This window comes from Lithobates pipiens, unplaced genomic scaffold (assembly GCF_037356315.1).
Source record: "Lithobates pipiens isolate NorthernLeopardFrog02 unplaced genomic scaffold, aLitPip1_a1.2 Scaffold_19, whole genome shotgun sequence".
Taxonomy (NCBI): Eukaryota; Metazoa; Chordata; class Amphibia; order Anura; family Ranidae; genus Lithobates; species Lithobates pipiens.
This window is the reverse complement of record NW_027507764.1, coordinates 447248565-447267112: the sequence shown is the minus strand read 5'-3', so window position 1 is coordinate 447267112 and position 18548 is coordinate 447248565. Positions and strand designations below refer to the sequence as shown.

Below are 18548 nucleotides of genomic sequence, written 5' to 3'. Positions count from 1 at the left end.
TGGGATATATATTGTGTTTGTGTTGTATGTGTTTTTACCAAATACTGTGACATAAAAAATTTAAATGATTGCCATTTTATTCCCTAAGGTGTCTGCTAAAAAAAAAACGTATAATGTTGGGGGGTTATAAGTAATTTTCTAGCAGAAAATACTAATTTAAACTTGTAAACAGTGCCAGAAAAGGCCTGGTCTTCAAGTGCAGTCAGTACAGTCATCATCTTGGCAATGTGCTGGAAAAGAAATATTGCCTTCTATGGCTGCAAAAAAAAAAAAAAAAGAATGTGGAATTTGTTTCATAGGGATCTGGTGTTTATAGGTGAGAGGTGCTCTGCCCGACCATTCCTTAGGCCCCTTTCACACTTGTGCAACCTGAAAATTGCGCAATTTTGCCACTATTTTGACAAAACTTTAAGCAATGCCAGTGTAATCTTGAGGTCTATGGACCTCAAGTCGCATCGAAGTCGGACCAAAGTAGTAGAGGGACTACATTGAAGTCGCTGCGACTTGAAGTCACACAGATTTGAATGTAAATCACGGGGTACAACTTTTCATGTGACTTTGCAGTCGCAGGACAAGTTGCACAATTGTGAACGGGGCCTTAGTGTGAGTCTTTCAGACATATTTAGTAGCATGTGTAATTTTTTTCTTCTTCTAATGCTGGGGTCAATACGGGGCATTCCTCTTGTCTAACAGAGTTTACATGTAAAAGTACAGCTGTTATGGCACACACTTATTTGTTCATGCTGCTGTGTAATCACTGTATTTTCTTTTCTTTTTTTTTTTTTTTTTGCAGGGCTTTTATTCTACAGTTATTTCTTCCAATCCCAGAATATTTCTGGGTCAATCCGGAGTCTCTCTGCTTTTTACCTGTTAGAGGTAAGGCTAGGAGCTGGGAACAACCTTTGATAAATCTAATAAAAGGGATTGGCTTTTCAAACCCGTGTTTAGAGAAAAACAAAAGCCTTGTTGTGTCATCAGACTTATACTTCTTGAAGGACACAGAAAAGGAGATTCTTGTATGAGCGCCTTGCTGTGTATTAGAATTTATACACCACACATTACATTTCAAATATTTGACATTTTTTGTCAGATCTGGTATTTTAATGTGTCCATTGCAGTTATACTACAGACAGATTTCATGTCAAAGCCTTAAATTATTTTAAATAATCTTACTTTTCAGAAAAATCTTTTCATAAATTATTGATTATGTCACTATTGTGAATTCAGAAAGTATTTTATTTAGTGTTAGCCCCCTATAAAATGTGTGGATTCCTGGAAGAATCAAGCAGCAAGAATAACCTTGTTACTGCAAAAAAGTGTAGTTCAGTGCAGCTTTTGCATTTAACGTGTTTTTTTTTTTTTTTTTTTTTAAACAATACTTGAGAGCTTAGTCTAAAAGGCAATACCTTAGGCCCCTTTCACATGGAGCGGAACCGCTGGACAGACTCCACCAGCTCAGTGGGGGATTGCTCCATTGATCCCCGCTGAGCAAGCGGATGACAGGTCCATCTCTACTCACTGTGCCGAGACGGACCTGTCAGAGCCCTGCTGTTCTCTATGGCGAGATCGGATGAAAATGGACAGCTTGTCTGTTTTGAGCGGATCTTGTTGGTGAGTCAAATCACACCTAGGCTATTCAAATCATGGGTGGAATCGCGGTTCTGCCCACAATTCCAGAATCGCAGCAAAATGTGGGATTTTCTATGCCATTACTTGGTAATGGCACTCCAACCACGGTGCAATTTTGCAGCGTTAAATTGCACTGCAATCAAACCACGCAAAGCTTGTCGCTCAAAAAGGAACAGGATCTTCTTTTGTGCGGCAGTCGTGTCTTGCAATTGTGCCATGATTGCAGTGCGATTTATCGTGGCCAAATCGCACCACTATTGGGGTGCGATTCTGCCTGTGATTCAAATTGCCTAGGTGTGAATGGAGTCTTACTGTTCCGATCACTGTAATTAGGTTCTTGTTTCTACATCTGCCCAAGCAGGGTAATGTTTAAAAAAAAAAATGGAAGATACCCAATCAACATTCCATCTGACATCTTGGGATGATGTTATTGGAGGGGTAATTTTTAGCACCACATTCTCCAGAAATCTGCCTAATCCAGGGAAAAAAATGTTTCTTCATACACTTGGTTTGGAGCCTATATCATGTCTTGAAACGCATAATAATATTTTGTCTTTGTCTTTAGAAGCAATAAAGAAAAGATGGACATCCGAGGTGCTGTTGATGCTGCTGTCCCAACAAACATTATTGCAGCCAAGGCTGCAGAGGTTCGTGCCAACAAGGTGAACTGGCAGTCTTATCTTCAGTAAGTATACATCACTGTCTTTATCCTGCTGCTTTTTCCTTGGTACATGTGTAATAGTCACAGACATTGTGTGTGTGTGTGTGTGAGTTCTTACATTTAAAGAAAGCTGGGCAAATTCTAGAACCTCACCAAGGTGCTTAGGCACATCTTCCTGACAATTACGGCCTCCTCTGGTGTCTACATGATCAAAATATTATTTTCTGACACTGGCAGAGTCTGCACGGTGACTCCATAAACTTGAATTGGGCTGTTCTCCCAGCATTTCTAGTGTTGGACTACAGCTCCATCCAAGTTTATGGGAGTTGGCGCATGGGCAGATGCTGTAAAGAAAGTTGATTTGTCTCTAGGGATCTAATCAATGGAGGAGGGTGGCTGTATTCGGGAAGAGGTAGGAAAGCGCTTGGGTACAACAGACTACTGCTGAACATTAAACAGACTACAGTTGACCTGATTCTCAATCAAAAATTCTCATCCAGGCTTCCTTTCAATCTCTCCCCTCTGTATCATGCACTCCATACCTTTCCTTCTCACAGTTGTATCCTCCCTCCTTAAATTCTCTCTCTCCTTCACCCATCTTCTCCACCCCACAGCTTACATATATCACCCTCACTCCTGTCTTCACCTAATTACTGCACGTATCAGCTCCTGCTAATTCTGAATCCATATACCAATAAAACCTGCAGGACACTGGGAAATGTCCCCCCCACATAAGTCACACTCCCATATCACCGATCTCACCCTTCTGCTTCTCCTAACTTCTGGAGATATTTACCCAAATCGTGGACCAGGATGCTGTTGAGCACCTGTGGCGTAAGATTAAGTCACAGCTAGATTTCAGCCAATATAAATCTGCCCTCCAAAAATACCATTCCTTCCTCCACACTGCCAAACAGACCTACTTTATCGCTCTCATTAACACCTTCTCACACAGTGCCCATCAATTCTTTTCTATCTTTACCAGTCTACTTCGTCCTCCATTATCTCCACCCACTAACTTACTCACTGCACAAGAGATTGCTAATCGCTTCAAAAATAAGCTTGAGACCAATCGTCTCGATCTCCACTCTACAGATATCGCCCTCACTTTACACTCCTGCACAATCAATACTTCCCTCTTTTAACCCAGGTACTATAGAGGAAGTCACTAGACTTTTTTTTTTTTTTTTTCTCTAATGCCCACCTAACCTCCTGCCCCCTGAACCCTGTTCTTTCTCAAATACTACAGTCACCCTCTGGTTCTAGCCTACACTCTTTAACTCATATCTTCAGCCTCTCACTCTCTACTGGAATCTTCCCCAACCCTCTAAAACATGCGCTAGTCACTCCCATTCCAAAAAGGCCTCACTAGACCCCACCAATCTTAACAATCTAAGACCCATCTTTTTACTTCCTTTTGCCTCCAAACTCCTTAAACGTTTAGTCTATAACCGACTGAGCGACCATCTCATTGAGAATAATCTTGATCCCCTTCAGTCTGGATTCAGCCCACAGCACTCCACAGCAACTGCCCACCTAAATCTCACAAGCGACTTATTAACAGCCAAAACCAATGGTTGTTATTCTGTACTCTTACTTTTGGACCTTTCCGCTGCCTTTGATACAGTTGACCACCCCCTCCTCAAAAAAACAAACAAAACAACTCAATTTGCTTGGTCTCCATGGCTTTGCTCTCCGTTGGTTCAAATCTTACCTATCTCATCGCACCTTCAGTGTGACTTACAACTCTACTTCCTCCTCTCCAACTCCTCTTACCTTTGGGGTCCCCCAAGGTTCTGTCCTTGGACCTCTACTATTCTCAATCTACACGTCCTCTCTGGGTCAGCTGATAGCCTCCCATGGCTTTCACGACCATTTTATATTCTGATTACACCCAAATCTGTCTCTCTGCCCCTCTGTTCACCCCATCAGATGCAGTCCCTGTTCGGGTATTCTGTCTGCTGCTGGAGCAGCGGCTGTCGGAATACAATAGCCAGCAGGGGAGATTTCCTCCATCCATGCTGTTTAGTGTGGTTGATGGCATCTATTGTTTATTTCTAATGTGTTTTGCTGGCCTTTAGGCTTTGTTTACACTTGGGATCCGACTTGAGGCCCCAAGTCACGTGACATGTGAAATCCTGTGTTAGTCAATGATGGCTGTCTTAATAAATACTACTGAAGTCGCTCCCACTTTAGAAAAGATTCCTGTACTATTTTAAGGAGACTTCTATCCGACTTGTGCCCATAGACTTTAACGGAAGTCGCCTCCAAGTTGGATCCTCGTCTATATTGATGTAATGTGGATCCAATATTACAGCAAGATTACCCAGGCATTCCCTTAAAGTTGCTTCAAAGTCTTTTCAAAGTTGCATTAAGTAGTATTCAAGTGGCCAGGAAGTCGCCCCATAAGTCGCACGACTTTCCGGTCGCTGCAGTGTGAACCAAGCCTTAGGCTTTGCATTACATTTACTTTACAAAAAAAACTAAAAAAACTATACTGGACTGCCCAGTGAAGTAGAAATACTTGTCTACACCTACCCCTGTACTGCTTACAATAAATAATGCCGAATGTTTACAAAACAGAAAGCAAAACCAAATTTTTTCTTAATGACGTTTTGCCTGTCAAGTCTGATGTTTTGCCGAGTACATCCTGTGTGATAGAGTTTAAATCTTCTAATCATTAGTATTAGAATGGTATTTGAAGTAAAATGCACGGTCCGTTTGGTTTTAGTGATTAGTGACAGTTTTAGATCTGGACCCACTGGTTTATGTGAATTGGGGAACTTGTGTGTGAATAGGTTGAGCCTTACTAATCTCATATCTTTCATTGGTCCACTCTATACTTCTAGTATTTTTAATACTTAAAGTGGTTGTAAACCCTCACAAACCACTTTGACCTACATGTAAGCCTAGATTAAGGCTTACCTGTAGGTCCAAGAAATATCTCCTAAACCTACACGGTTTAGGAGATATTTGCCGAAAGACAGGCACCGCTGTCTACAGCGCATGCGCACTGAGCGCGCCGCTGTCATCGGTGATATGCCGCGAGTGGCAGCTCCCGTGCGCATACGCGGGAGTGACGCCATCGCGGCTTCGTCGAATGACAGCGGCGGAGCAGCGAGATCCACCGAGAAGATGGATGATCCGGACTGCAGGGGACAGCGGTGACTTGGCTGGCTCCTGTGTCAGGTAAGTGACACATAATGGACTACTATGCGATGCATAGTAGTCCATTATGCTTTACCTTTGCAGGGAATCAAAGAGGAAGTAAACTCATCAGGGTTTACTTCCTCTTTAAGCTTTCCATCTGGGCAGTGCTGTACACATCAGTCCAAATGCTGGTGCCAGCTTTTTTTGTCAGCAATCTAGGGATCTGATTAACTGGCTCTAATGCAGGGCTCAAAACTTCAAATCCTGAGCTACTAGCCAGGTAAGGCTCGTACACACCATAAGAAAATCCGGCGAACATTTTTGTCCAAAGAATTTTTTTATAGTGTCTGTACAACTTTCGACAGCCGATTTTGACTTTTCATACGAAAATTCCCTGAAGGGACAAGCTCCAAAAATGTTTCTCATATGGGAACAGAAGGAACAATTTTAGTTTAATGTGTACTGTTTTTGTATGTTCGTGCAAAAAAAAAACAGAAAAGAAAGATTGCGCATGATCAGAAACGACAAAAAAAAAAAACCTTTGTCGTCCGAGAATTTTAATACGAATTTTCGTTCATCGGTTCTGATTTGCTGTGAAACAATGAGGAAAATCAGACGATATAGTGTGTACCCCACTTTACTCGCCCCTCCCCTAATTAGGCCCTCAAATTATCTCATGAAATTACATTGGTAAATGTTTTATGCAGAATTAAGTTACCGAAATAAATATTAATAAAAACATTAACATTATTAACATAAAGCATAGTTCTCCTATCACCTTCCAGGACGTCAAACCTGAGAGATGAGGGCTCCTCCCTACAGGAAACACAATCAATTGACAGCTTGTTATAAGTCGGCACCGATCCACGATCCGAACGGGTCACCCCGCTCGGATCAGCACACGCAGCGCTCCGTGGAACGCTCTGCGGTCTCGGCCTTAGGAAAGGCCGTGGCTTTGGCCTAGTTCCGGAGCGGCGGCCATCGTGGTACACCTGCCGGTGTTTACAATGTGATCGCTCCGTCAAATGACGGAGCGATCACCTGTAAACAAACCGGCGTCATGATGCCGTTTCCTCTCTCCCCTTTCTGTACTGATCTGTACAGTGGAGTGGAGAAATCGGATGGCAGCCACAGCCATCCCAGCAATACTCTGCAATACTTACTCTGCAATACTTACTCTGCAATACTTACTCTGCAATACATACCCTGCCAATACCCAGCCATACCCATCCATGCTCAGCCAATATTACATTGGGTGAGATGACGTGGATATTACAGTGGGGGAGATGTATATTGCAGTGGGGATTATATGATGGTGGCATTTTCACAGGTTTTTGCAAATTCCATTATTATTTGCTGATCCGAAAAATGATCCGATCCGTGACTCTGATCTGAGGAATGATCCGATCCGTGAGTTTTTTGATCCGTTGCACCCCTAGTTATAAGACCCCCCCACCCTTCCCCTTGATCCCCAGTATTGATTGTGTTTCTCCCAAACACCGCAGCATGTTTGTTTTGTTTAAAGACCAAATGACTGGGGAGGGTTGGATGGTCCCCTGTTGAACAGGTTTTATTAGGGAGGCCAGGAGGGCTGAACTAACCTGCAGGCTTCTCCTTCTCACAGGTAGCCCTCAAGGCTGCACCAGCGCTCTGGCCGCAGGGAGTGCGTACCATTTCTGCAAGTTCGTAAAACGCCATCACCAGCCGCTCTCTCTTCTTCCTTGGGGAAAAGCCATCCTGCATGGAGGAAGTGCTGTGCTCCAAGCCTCACTCTGGTAAGGTCACGGCCACATTAGAGGAAGTGGGTGGCGCCCAGACGTGCCCTTAAAACGCTGGGAGGACAGCGTGGAGAGCGGTGTGGGGAAGAGAGAAAGGGAGCAGGTGGCTGGCAGTGGTTGGCTTGCTGTACTAGACCCTCAGTGGTACCAGTAGCCCAGGACCGAGGCAACCTCCTCATGGAACAGGATGAAGGGATGTTGACTGCAACTGCATGCAGATCCAGGTGGGGGCCTAGCTCTGGCTTCTAAGGGGTCTGAGAATCCCTGGGCCAGCCTGGACAGTTAGGGGGAAGACAGAGTAAAAATTACATGTATGAGCTATCTCTTGTCTTGCAGAATCTCCCAGCGGTACCCAGGAGGCTCCAGATATACAGCCCCCTGCTGCAACAGAGCATAGCTCCTCAAAAAAATGTGGGCACTGTAAGGATAAACTCCAAAAGTCCCATTCAAAACCCTTCTGCTATAAATGTATCAATGTGAAAGAAAACTTCAGTTGTGCAGCCTGAATGGGTTAATCAAGCGAGTGATCAAATGAGCCTCCAGAACAAGCTACTATGCCACTCACTCCCACCAAAAAAATAAATCAGTAAATAATTAATCAGTGATAAATAACTGCTCAGTGATAATAATAAACTGTCCCTATTATACCACTCATAAAGTGCATAAGAATTATATAGGTCTGCGTGACACACAGGTCAGAAAAACCCAAATACTGAAGCGCCCGAAAAATAAATAAGTGAACCGCCAGGGATACAAACTTCCGTGTGCCAAACACCCTTACTCAATAAAACTATAACTAATAAGTGGAAGCAGAAAAATAGAAAAAATCTGCGCTTAGTAAAAAACAATAAAGAAATCAGCAGCTGAACACCATAACCAAGATACTAGGCACAAAAAAATAAAAGAAAAAAAAGTGCAGAGCTTGGCCAATAAATTTGAATGTGACCAAAAAAAACAAAAGTGCAGGGAAAAAAAAAATCGCCAAAAAACTGTGAAACCGAATACACAAACACTATTGAAAATGAAAATAAAAAATATAAACTCAAGTGTCCATATATATATATAGATTAATATAAAAAATAAAATGTAAATTCAAATGTCCATATATAAATTTAATACACAAAATATATATAATGTCCAGTGTATGTGTAAAAGTAACTGGAACTTGATTGTTCAATCAGATTGTATTTGACCATGTGGACCTGTCACCTCTAAACACCACTATTAGATGGAGGCTTACCAGATCCCCAGTGACCCCCCTGTTAGGGGAGGTCAAACTGCGCGAATTCAATCACAGGTCACATAGACGTCCCGATATCCAGATGCTGGAGATTATCCCGATCTTTCGGATGTCTCGTAATCTTTGTATTCGCACGATTGCTTTCAGCATGCCTCCAAACGAAGTATCACCATGAAAAATTTTTCTTGTCCTAATCCACATTTCTAGACATTTCCCTTATTTATTGTTTCTTCCTAACCATTCAAATTTATTGGCCAAGCGCTGCACTTTTTTTTTTTTTTTTCTTTTCTTTTTTTCTTTTAATAAGTGGAGTAAAAAATTACTGGTCATGAATAATTAATAAAGTGTCCACATTGAATAACATAAAAAATGCTAAAGAAAAAAGTCCATATAATGTACAGATCAAATGGATGTTGAACTTCAAACAAAGTTGTTTTCTCAGAAATTGTAGCAAAAATTGACAAATTAACAACAGTCATCTTTCTGCCCTCTCTTCATGCGGAGGTAGCGCACATCACTCTGCGGGTAACGGCTTTACAGGAAAAGTAAAATCTAACCGGTTGGCGCTTACCAGATCCCAGGATCAAGAGAGCATATCTCAGACCAGAGCCCCCACACAGGGCGATGTCCCCCTCCAACTCCTCAGCCTGGATCCTCTGCTCTCTGCACATTAGAGTGGACACGGAATTTTGTATCCGTGGCTGTTCACTTATTTATTTATTTTTCTGGCGCTTCACTATTTGGGTTTGTCTGATCTGTGTGTCACGCCGACCTATAATTCTTATGCACTTTGAGTGGTATAATAGGGACACTTTATTATCACTGAGCAGATTTATTTATTTTTTGATGGGAGTATCATAGTAGCTTGGGTATGGAAGTTTGCATTCCGGAGCCTCATTTGATCACTCGCTTGATTAACCCATTCAGGTTGCGCAATTTAAGTTTTCTTTCACTTACATTTAAATATTTTATTCAGGGTTTTTTAATTGCATCATCTGTTTCTTCACTTAGGGAGGAGGGTGAAGGGATTCACCCACCTGCTTTTAATGGTTACACTAATTAATATTGGTTAAAACAAAGTTTTACCGGATAGCGTGGATATTTCCCTTGTAACAATAAATGTATCAATAAATTTAGCAGGCAAAGATGCTTCTACTTCTGATGAAAAAGTTTTTCATCTATGCAGACGGAAATTCTGGCAACAATCAAGTCTTTCCGTGAAGCTGCCGTGCTGTCAGTAGCCCAGGGTCCTGACCCAGAGGAGCTTTCCCCTAGAGAAGGCACATTCTCACAGGAAAGCCTCTCCAGAGGGGGACCTAGTGCACTCCCCCTGCCCTCACAATCGCTGCCTCTAGCTCAGGTAGAGGAGGAAGAGGAAGATAGGGGGAAATAGAAAGCCAGGTCAGGTCAGATCACAGTTTAGATGGGGAGGTGGATCCAGCGAGACACAGGAGGATGCTAGATTAAAGAGACACCTCTTCACCCTGGAGAACCTGGATGGGCCCCTACAGGCAATAAATGCCACAGAAAAGATTTCAGAAACCCCTAGAGTAACCTTCGCACAGGACAAGGTATACAGGGGGGATGAGTAAGGCTCAATCCAGGGTATTCCCAGTCCATCAATCTCTAAAGGATCTGATCCTACAGGGAATAGAGGGAGACTGAAAGGAGAATTGTAAGACAAAAAAAACCTGGAAAAGGAGATTTCCCTTTAAAGAGGGTGATGAGATATTCTTTAAGCTTCCAAAACTGGATGCCGCTTTGTCTCAAGTCACCAAGCAGGATGACCTCTCCTTAGAGGATGCAGGCAGTATTAAGGATCCGATGGACGTAGATCAGAATCCCTCCTTAGAAAGGCTTGGGATGCAAATACATCAACCATGGGTCCAGCCTTAGCAGCAGCATGGGTAGCCAGAAATGTAAAACTAAAGACCTGTCTCAGGAATCTGAATCAGATGACATCCTTGACTCCCTATCGGTGATAGTAAAAGCTGTCGCATACCTTGCAGATGCTGCAGTTGAGTTGGCAAGAGAATCGACTAAAACTGCTACATTAATAAACTCAGCTAGAAGAGCTGGTCTGGATTAAGGCCAGGGAAGGAGATGTTACCTCAAAGGGTAAACTATTCGGCCTTCCCTTTCAGGGCTCATTGCTGTTTGGCCAGGGCCTGGACGATGTTCTGTCTAGGTTCTCAGAAAAGGGTAAAAAATTCCAAGTAAAGCCCAAAAAGGAAAAATCCAAAAAAGATTTTTTGTGGCCCCCCAGGGCTACCGCAGCAATGAGCCAAAAAAAAGAGCCCAACAGGGGGATCAAGGGGAAGGAGGTGGGGCTACAGTAGGGAAAGGCAACAGAACAATATATTGTTTTCCTCCCCCAAGGTCGGCGCCAAAGAAGCTAAGTGATGCTAAGATCAGGGTGGCGGGCCGGCTGTTTCACTTTGTCCCTCAGTGTGAAAAGATATCAGTGCCTGCATTTTCCAGATCCTGCGAGAAGGTTATTGCTTGGAATTTTTGCAAAGCCCCCCTCGATAGTCGCACTCGTACATCCCCCCCCCCCCCCAGGGCGCCCATGCCCGAAAAGATCAGCTTTCTAGATGGTGTCCAGGAATTGGTAGAACAGGTAGTGGTACCTGTGCCACAAGGACAACAATACCAAGGGTTCTTTTCCCATGTATTCGTTGTTCGCAAGTTGTCAGGAAAGTATCGGCTGATAGTAAACCTAAGAAACCTGGACAAGTTCTTGGAAAGTTTACTATGGAGGGTATCTGCTCCGTATGAAAAAAACCTTATGAAGGAGGCCTTCGTGACGACACTGGACCTCAAGGATGCTTACCTGCATGTTCCAATTCACGTGGATCACCAAGCATTTTTCACTGGCCGTTCAGAGCCCTCCCATTCAGGTTAACAGCCAGCCCAAAGATTTTTACAAAAATTCTAGTGAAGGCAGTATCCTTTCTGCATCTCCAAGGTATATCTCTGATTCCTTACCTGGATGACTTGTTGATTTCTAGGCCATCAGCTGCCCAGGTCTGATCAGACACCAACAAGGTAATGTCAGTCCTGGAAACCCCAGGCTGGATAATCAACATGGGAAAAATCCTCCCTTGGATCAGAACAGGTCAAGACCCTCCTAGGCTATAGCAGCTCTTCTTGCCAAAGAACAAGGTGGCAAAACTAGCTTCACCGGGGGGGGGGCTTAATAAAAACCCTGTCACGCTCCAGAAGGGAGGTGCCAAGAACCCTGGGTCTGATGTCGGCAAGTGTATCCGCCATAGTCTGGGCACAACTTCACTCAAGAGTCCTTCACTTCTTTTGCCTGTCCTCTTGGGACAAAAAGAGGGAGTCCCTGGATCAGGAGATAGTGCCCACCCTTCAGGTCCTATCCTCCCAAGAGGGGTGGACAGTGCCGACAACCTAAAGGGGGACAGACCATAGGCGCAGTGGGATCTGTTAAGTTACCACCAATGGCAGTTCTTGGGGCTGGGGGGGCCCACCTAGGAAAGGAGAAAGCCCAAGGTCAATGTAACCCCTTGCTCGGTCGGATGTCATCCAACCACAGGGAGCTCAAAGCAGGGGAGGGGGGGGCAGCCCGCCCCTGAAAACCTTTCAAGGAAGCAAGGCAGACTTCCTCAGCTGTCACCCGATAAGGCAGGGGGAATAGGAACTGAACCCCGAGGTATTTCAAACCCTAGTGCAGCACTTCAGAAATCCGGAAATAGATCTTTTTGCCAACCGACAGAACAGGAAGGTGAAGAGATATTTCTCAATTTTCCAAGAGTGAGCCAGAGGGCTTAGATGCCCTGACTCAGACCTGGCAGTGCAGGTTGGCATACGCCTTCCCACCCCTAGCACTGATTCCACGTGTCCTTCAGAGGAGGCTCAGCCAGTCCCCAGGTCAGCTCCTTCTGATAGCGCCCTGGTGGCCAAGTAGAGCTTGATTTGCAAGCCTAAGATCCTGTGAGGGCTTACCTAGGTTGGAGTCTATGGTACAGAGATGTACGCTCACCCTTGCAGGAAAAGCCAAGGGAAGCGAAGAAAAGCCATTGTCTGGGATTCCAGAAGTCAGCATAAACGATATACAAGCCAGGGTCAGAAGCCGGGGTCAGTCTTGGAACACTGTAACTTGAAAACAGGTACCTTTGGTGACAAGAGACAATGAACTGACAAAGCCCTCAGAGTGAGGCAGTGTTTTATACCCAGCTGATTAGGTAACCTGCCACAGCTGATCCAAGAGTGACGGGTACAAACAGAATTGGCCACAGTACTTATGCAAAACTAGGCATGGCTGGAAAGCAGGCAGTATAGAACCGAGGTGTGGCTCAGAGGTAAAGAAACAGGAACAAGAACAAACAGTCATTAGTTCAATACCACCCAGAGCCACTTGGGGCACGACCACGACTGGCCGTATGAAAGACACGGTAGGGACCGTGACAGATCCATGGTGGTGGCAGAGCCATGTTAGCTCCCAAACGGACTGGATGTTCTCAGGCAGGGGCCAGTACTACACCCAAGGCTGGAATTTTTCCAGCTAATGGCTTTGATAGCGAGCTCCAGATCCTAAAACGGGTACAGCCCTCTCGGTCTATCTTGATAAGACTGGCAAAGGAAGACCTCAATACATGTTTCCTGGTGGCCAGGGGAAGAGTTTCCCCAGTCTCCAAAGGCAGGTTCCCACCATTAGACACATTATCTAAACACCTGTTTGAATCTATAGAGGTTGTTCCCTTTAAGTTTCTAACTTGAAAAATATCATTTTTGTTAGCCATTACCATGGCCAGCAGGATTGGGGATCTACAAGGGCTGTCCATGAAGGAACCCTACTTTATTGATACAGTCACCCTCAAGCCAGACCCTTTGTATCTACCAAAGGCATCCTTATTTCATAGGTCGCAAGATATAATATTGTGATCAACCTTTTTGTGATCAACTAAAAAATGAGAAAGGAAAATAAATTTAATTGCCTGGATGTAAGAAGGTGTCTCCTTACCTACTGTATTTACAGAGAACAAGAGAGTTTAGGAGATCCAATGGTCTACTAGTTTTGTACACTGGTCCAGTGAAGGGACTTCAGGCTTTTAAAGCCTCAGTCTTGAGATAGATCAGGGGCACTATCTTTCTGGCTTATGAGAGTTCTGGAGCACCAGAAAAGGTCAAGACCCATTCAACCAGGCCACTAGCAACTTCCTGGGCTAAAAAAAAGCAGGGGCCTCCTGGGAACAAATCTGCAGCGTGGCCACCTGGTCCAGTCAGGATATGCTCCTGAAGCACTACCGTGTAGAAGTGTTGTTACAGCAAGACTTGGCCTTCAGCCAGAAGGTCCTACAAGCTGTGGTCCCACCCTGAAGGTAGGCTTGTGTTTACTTCATTATCCTCTCGGATGTGCCATCCTGGAAGGTGATAGGTTTTTTTCCTATGTTAGACTTACTGGTAACAGTATTTCTACGAACCTTCCAGGATGGCAGACCTACTTACCACCCTATGTGGAGGGAAAGTGAGTTAAACACTAGGTGGTGAGTACCTAATGTGGAGTGATTCTCATTGTGAACCGGTTCGGGATTACTTTATTACAAACTAGGGATCAAGGGTGGGGTCTTATAACAAGCTGTCAATTGATTGTGTTTCCTGTAGAGAGGAGGCCTCATATTAAGTAAAGTATTAAGTAAATATTTTAATGCTATATTAAATATAGCATTAAAAAAATGAAAACCAATAAATGACACTTTCGCTGATTTAGGATGCAGAGAGACTTACAGCGGAGCTCAGCACTGGACTTGGGAGCGGATTCCTATTAACAAGCTGGCGATTGGTTGCTCAGACTGCCTAGCAATTAATCACCAGCTTGTTAACATCCCACCCCGACCTCAACTAATTCTTTGACAACTCCTGCCATATGCCAGGCCCTGCTAAGAGACTGTTGGGGCAGACGCTGAGAGTAGAATCGAATCCCATTCAACCCTACCTGCCTCTCACCTCTGATGTTGCGCCACACTCTCCCTCTGCTTATTTCCACTCCCTAATGCTAGCAGGCGAGTGGAAATTTTGAGGACTGCTATAATGTACAGAATGTTTGATGTAAAAAATGCATTTTCCTAGAGATTTCTCACAGCCACCAATCAAATTTTAACCCGTGGATCTAGTTGGTGATGCAGGCTTGTGAAGTGATCTAGATCTTGGCTGAATAAGCTGAGTGAGCTACCTGATTTTAGCAGGGTTGCAGTGTTTACACCAGTAGCACTGGCTGGTTTTCCTTTGTTATGTGGCGTTTCTCTTTTGAAGTGGATGTACAGTAAACCCTAACCACTTGCCCACCAGCCGCCATCATTATACAGCAGCAAGTTGTCACGTTCCCGCAAATCTCCATAGCTGTACGCAGCTCCTTTAAGAGCCATAGCAGTAACGCGCATGCTCCTCCTCTAGTCAGTCCCATTCTCATACAGTTAAAAACACACACAGGGAACACGTTTAACCCTATGATCAGCCCCTAGTGTTAATCCCTTCCTTGCCAGTGACATTTAGTTCAGTGCATTTTTACAGTACCGATCGCTGTATAAATGTCAATGGTCCCAAAAAAAGTGTCAAAAGTGTCCGATTTGTCTGCCGCAATGTCGCAGTACTGGTAAAAATTGCAGCTCGCCACCATTACCAGTAAAAAAATAATAAAAATGATTCCATAAAAATGCCATAAATCTTTCCTATTTTGTAACATTTGCCCAATTTAACCACTTGCCGACCAGCGCACGACGATGTACGTCGACAGAATGGCACGGGCAGGCAAATGGGCGTACATGTACGTCCCTTTAAATTTGCCACCCTGCTATCGGGAGCGCGCCAGCGGCAGCGCACTCCCGCGCTGGTCGGGACCCCCGTGAGTCCGGTCGCGGGACCCGCGGACTCGATCGCCGCGGGCATCCCCGCGATCGTCTCACGGAGCGGCCGAATGGAGAAGTGCCGTTGTAAACAACATTTCTTCATTCTGCCTAGCAACTAGTGACGCTGATCTCTGCTCGATGTGATTGGAGCAGAGATCAGTGTTCACTAAATGAAAGCCCAACCCCCCCCACAGTTAGTAACACACCCCTAGGAATACTTAACCCCTACACTGCCACCCACAGGTTAACCCCTTCACTGCCAGTGTCATTTACACAGGAATCACTGCATTTGTATAGCAGTGATTACTGTATAAATGACAATGGTCCCAAAAATGTGTCAAAAATGTCCGATAGGTCCCCCACAATGTCACAGCCACAATAAAAATCGCTGATCGCCGCCATTACTAGTAAAAAAATAATAATAAAAAATTATTAATAAAAAATGCTATAAAACTATCCCTATTTTGTAAACGCTATAACTTTTGCGCAAACCAATCAATAATCGCTTATTGCGATTTTTTTTTTTTTACCAAAAATATGTAGAAGAATACGTATCGGCCTAAACTGAGGGGAAAAAAATGTTTTTTTATATATTTTTGGGGGATATTTATTATAACAAAAAGTAAGGAAATAATGGGTTTTTTTCAAAATTGTCGCTCTATTTTTGTTTATAGCGCAAAAAATAACCGCAGGGGTGATCAAATACCACCAAAAGAAAGCTCTATTTGTGGGAAAAAAAGGACGTCAATTTTGTTTGGGAGCCACGTCGCACGACCGCGCAATTGTCAGTTAAAGCGACGCAGTGCCGAATCGCAAAAAGTGGTCTGGTCTTTGACCAGCAAATTGGTCCGGTCTGAAAGTGGTTAATATACGCTTATTGGAATTATTTTATTTTTTTTTTACCAAAAATATGTAGAAGCATACATATCGGCTTAAACTGATGAAGAATTATTATTTTTTTTTTTTAATTTAGTGTTTTTTTGGGGTATTCGTTTTTTAAGTAAAAAAAAAATATTTTTTTCTCTCAAAATTGTTGCTTTTTTTTTTTGTTTATAGCGCAAAAAAATAAAAACCGCAGAGGTGATCAAATACCACCAAAAGAAAGCTAAATTTGTGGGGGAAAAAAAGACATCAATTTTGTTTGGGTACAACGTCGGACTACCTCACGCAATTGTCAGTTAATGTGACGCAGTGCCGTATAGCAAAAAAATGCCCTGGTCATTAAGGGGGCAAATACTTCCGATCCTTAACCACTTTCAGACCGGACCATTTTGCTGGTAAATGACCAGAGGTCTTTTTACACTTTGGCACTGCGCTGCTTTAACTGGTAATTGCGCGGTCATGCAATGTTGTACCCAAACAAAATTTGCGTCCTTTTCTTCCCACAAATAGAGCTTTCTTTTGATGGTATTTGATTGCCTCTGCGATTTTTATTTTTTGCGATATAAACGTAAAAAGACCGCAAATTTTGAAAAAAAATGATATTTTCTACTTTTTGTTATTAGAAAAATCCAATAAACTCAATTTTAGTCATACATTTAGGCCAAAATGTATTCAGCCACATGTCTTTGGTAAAAAAAAAGTCAATAATTGTATATTTATTGGTTTGCGCAAAAGTTGTCACATCTACAAACTAAGGTACGTTTTCTGGAATTTACACAGCTTTTAGTTTACGACTGCCTATCTCATTTCTTGAGGTGCTAAATTGGCAGGGCAGTACAAAACCCCCCCAAATGACCCCATTTTGGAAAGTAGACCCCCTAAGGAAATTGATAAGAGGCATGTTGAGCCCATTGAATATTTTATTTTTTTGCCTCAAGCGATTGAATAATGACAAAAAAAAAATTTTTTTTTTTTTTTACACAAAGTTGTCACTAAATGATATATTGCTCACACATGCTATGGGCATATGTGAAATGACACCCCAAAATAAATTCTGCTGCTTCTCCTGAGTACGGGGATACCACATATGTGGGACTTTTTGGGAGCCTAGCCGCGTACGGGGCCCCGAAAACCAAGCACCGCCTTCAGGCTTTCTAAGGGCGTTACAGTTTTGAAGGCCATAAAATGCCAAGATGGCACAAACCCCCCCCAAATGACCCCATTTTGGAAAGTAGACACCCCTAAATTTAGGGGTACACTAGTGAGACTAGGTAATAAATGGCGGGTGCCCTGAAACTATAAAAAAATAACTAACCAACCAGCGTCACCTGTAACAGTTATATGGTGATCACTGGTGAAAGGGTTAACTAGGGGGCAATCAGGGGGCTTTATGCGGTAGTATATGGGGGTCCCTGGCACTATAAAAAGCTGCGGTGAACCTAAATACCTACCTGCCTAACTAGCGTCACCTGTGACACTAATACAGCGATCAGAAAAACGATCGCTTATTAGGCTGGGTTCACACTGGAGCGATGCGGGAACGCCACGAATGCGCGGCGGGTTCCCGCATCGCATGCCTCCCGGCGGCAGTTCACACTGCCCTATGCGAACTGCTGGGAGTGTCAGTGAAATGTTAATGACACCCCCAGATCAGTTCGCATATCGCAGTGCGATCTGCAAACTTGGATCGCATGGTGTGAACACCCATGCGATCCGATTCTGCTGCGGACCAAAAAAAGGGTCCCGTGCGAGTTTGCGGCGGGTGCGACACGAATTCAGCCATACTATCTGTATAGCTGAACTCGAATCGCACAGAGATCGGATGTGATTTGCACTGCAGTGCGGTGCGAATCACATCCGTTCTCATAAACCGCTGCAATGTGAACCCAGCCTTAGTGACACTGGCGACGGGGGGTGATCACGGGGTTAAACCTTTATTGGGGGGGTTAGGGGGGTACCTTAGAACTAAAGGGGGCTAACCCTAACTGCCCTAACAGTTATTAGTCACAAATGACACCCGCCGGGTGATCAGGGGGTTAAACCTTTATTAGGTAATAAATGGCGGGTGCCCTGAAACTATAAAAAAATAACTAACCAACCAGCGTCACCTGTAACAGTTATATGGTGATCACTGGTGAAAGGGTTAACTAGGGGGCAATCAGGGGGCTTTATGCGGTAGTATATGGGGGTCCCTGGCGCTATAAAAAGCTGCGGCGAACCTAAATACCTACCTGCCTAACTAGCGTCACCTGTGACACTAATACGGCGATCAGAAAAATGATCGCTTATTAGGCTGGGTTCACACTGGAGCGATGCGGAAACGCCGCGAATCCGCGGCG

The 18548-nt window shown here is 43.9% G+C and overlaps 1 protein-coding gene across 2 annotated transcripts in view; it reads left to right on the top strand.

Annotated features, from left to right (window-relative positions):
- ATP6V1H (ATPase H+ transporting V1 subunit H) overlaps positions 1 to 18548 on the top strand; it is a 150695-nt gene that overhangs the window by 3027 nt on the left and 129120 nt on the right. For both annotated transcript variants that reach the window (XM_077492693.1, XM_077492694.1), the window contains exons 2-3: positions 794 to 876; positions 2195 to 2314. In XM_077492693.1, coding sequence (XP_077348819.1) covers positions 2211 to 2314 — 104 coding nt within the window. In that variant the 5' untranslated portion in view covers positions 794 to 876; positions 2195 to 2210. The remainder of the gene's footprint in view (positions 1 to 793; positions 877 to 2194; positions 2315 to 18548) is intronic.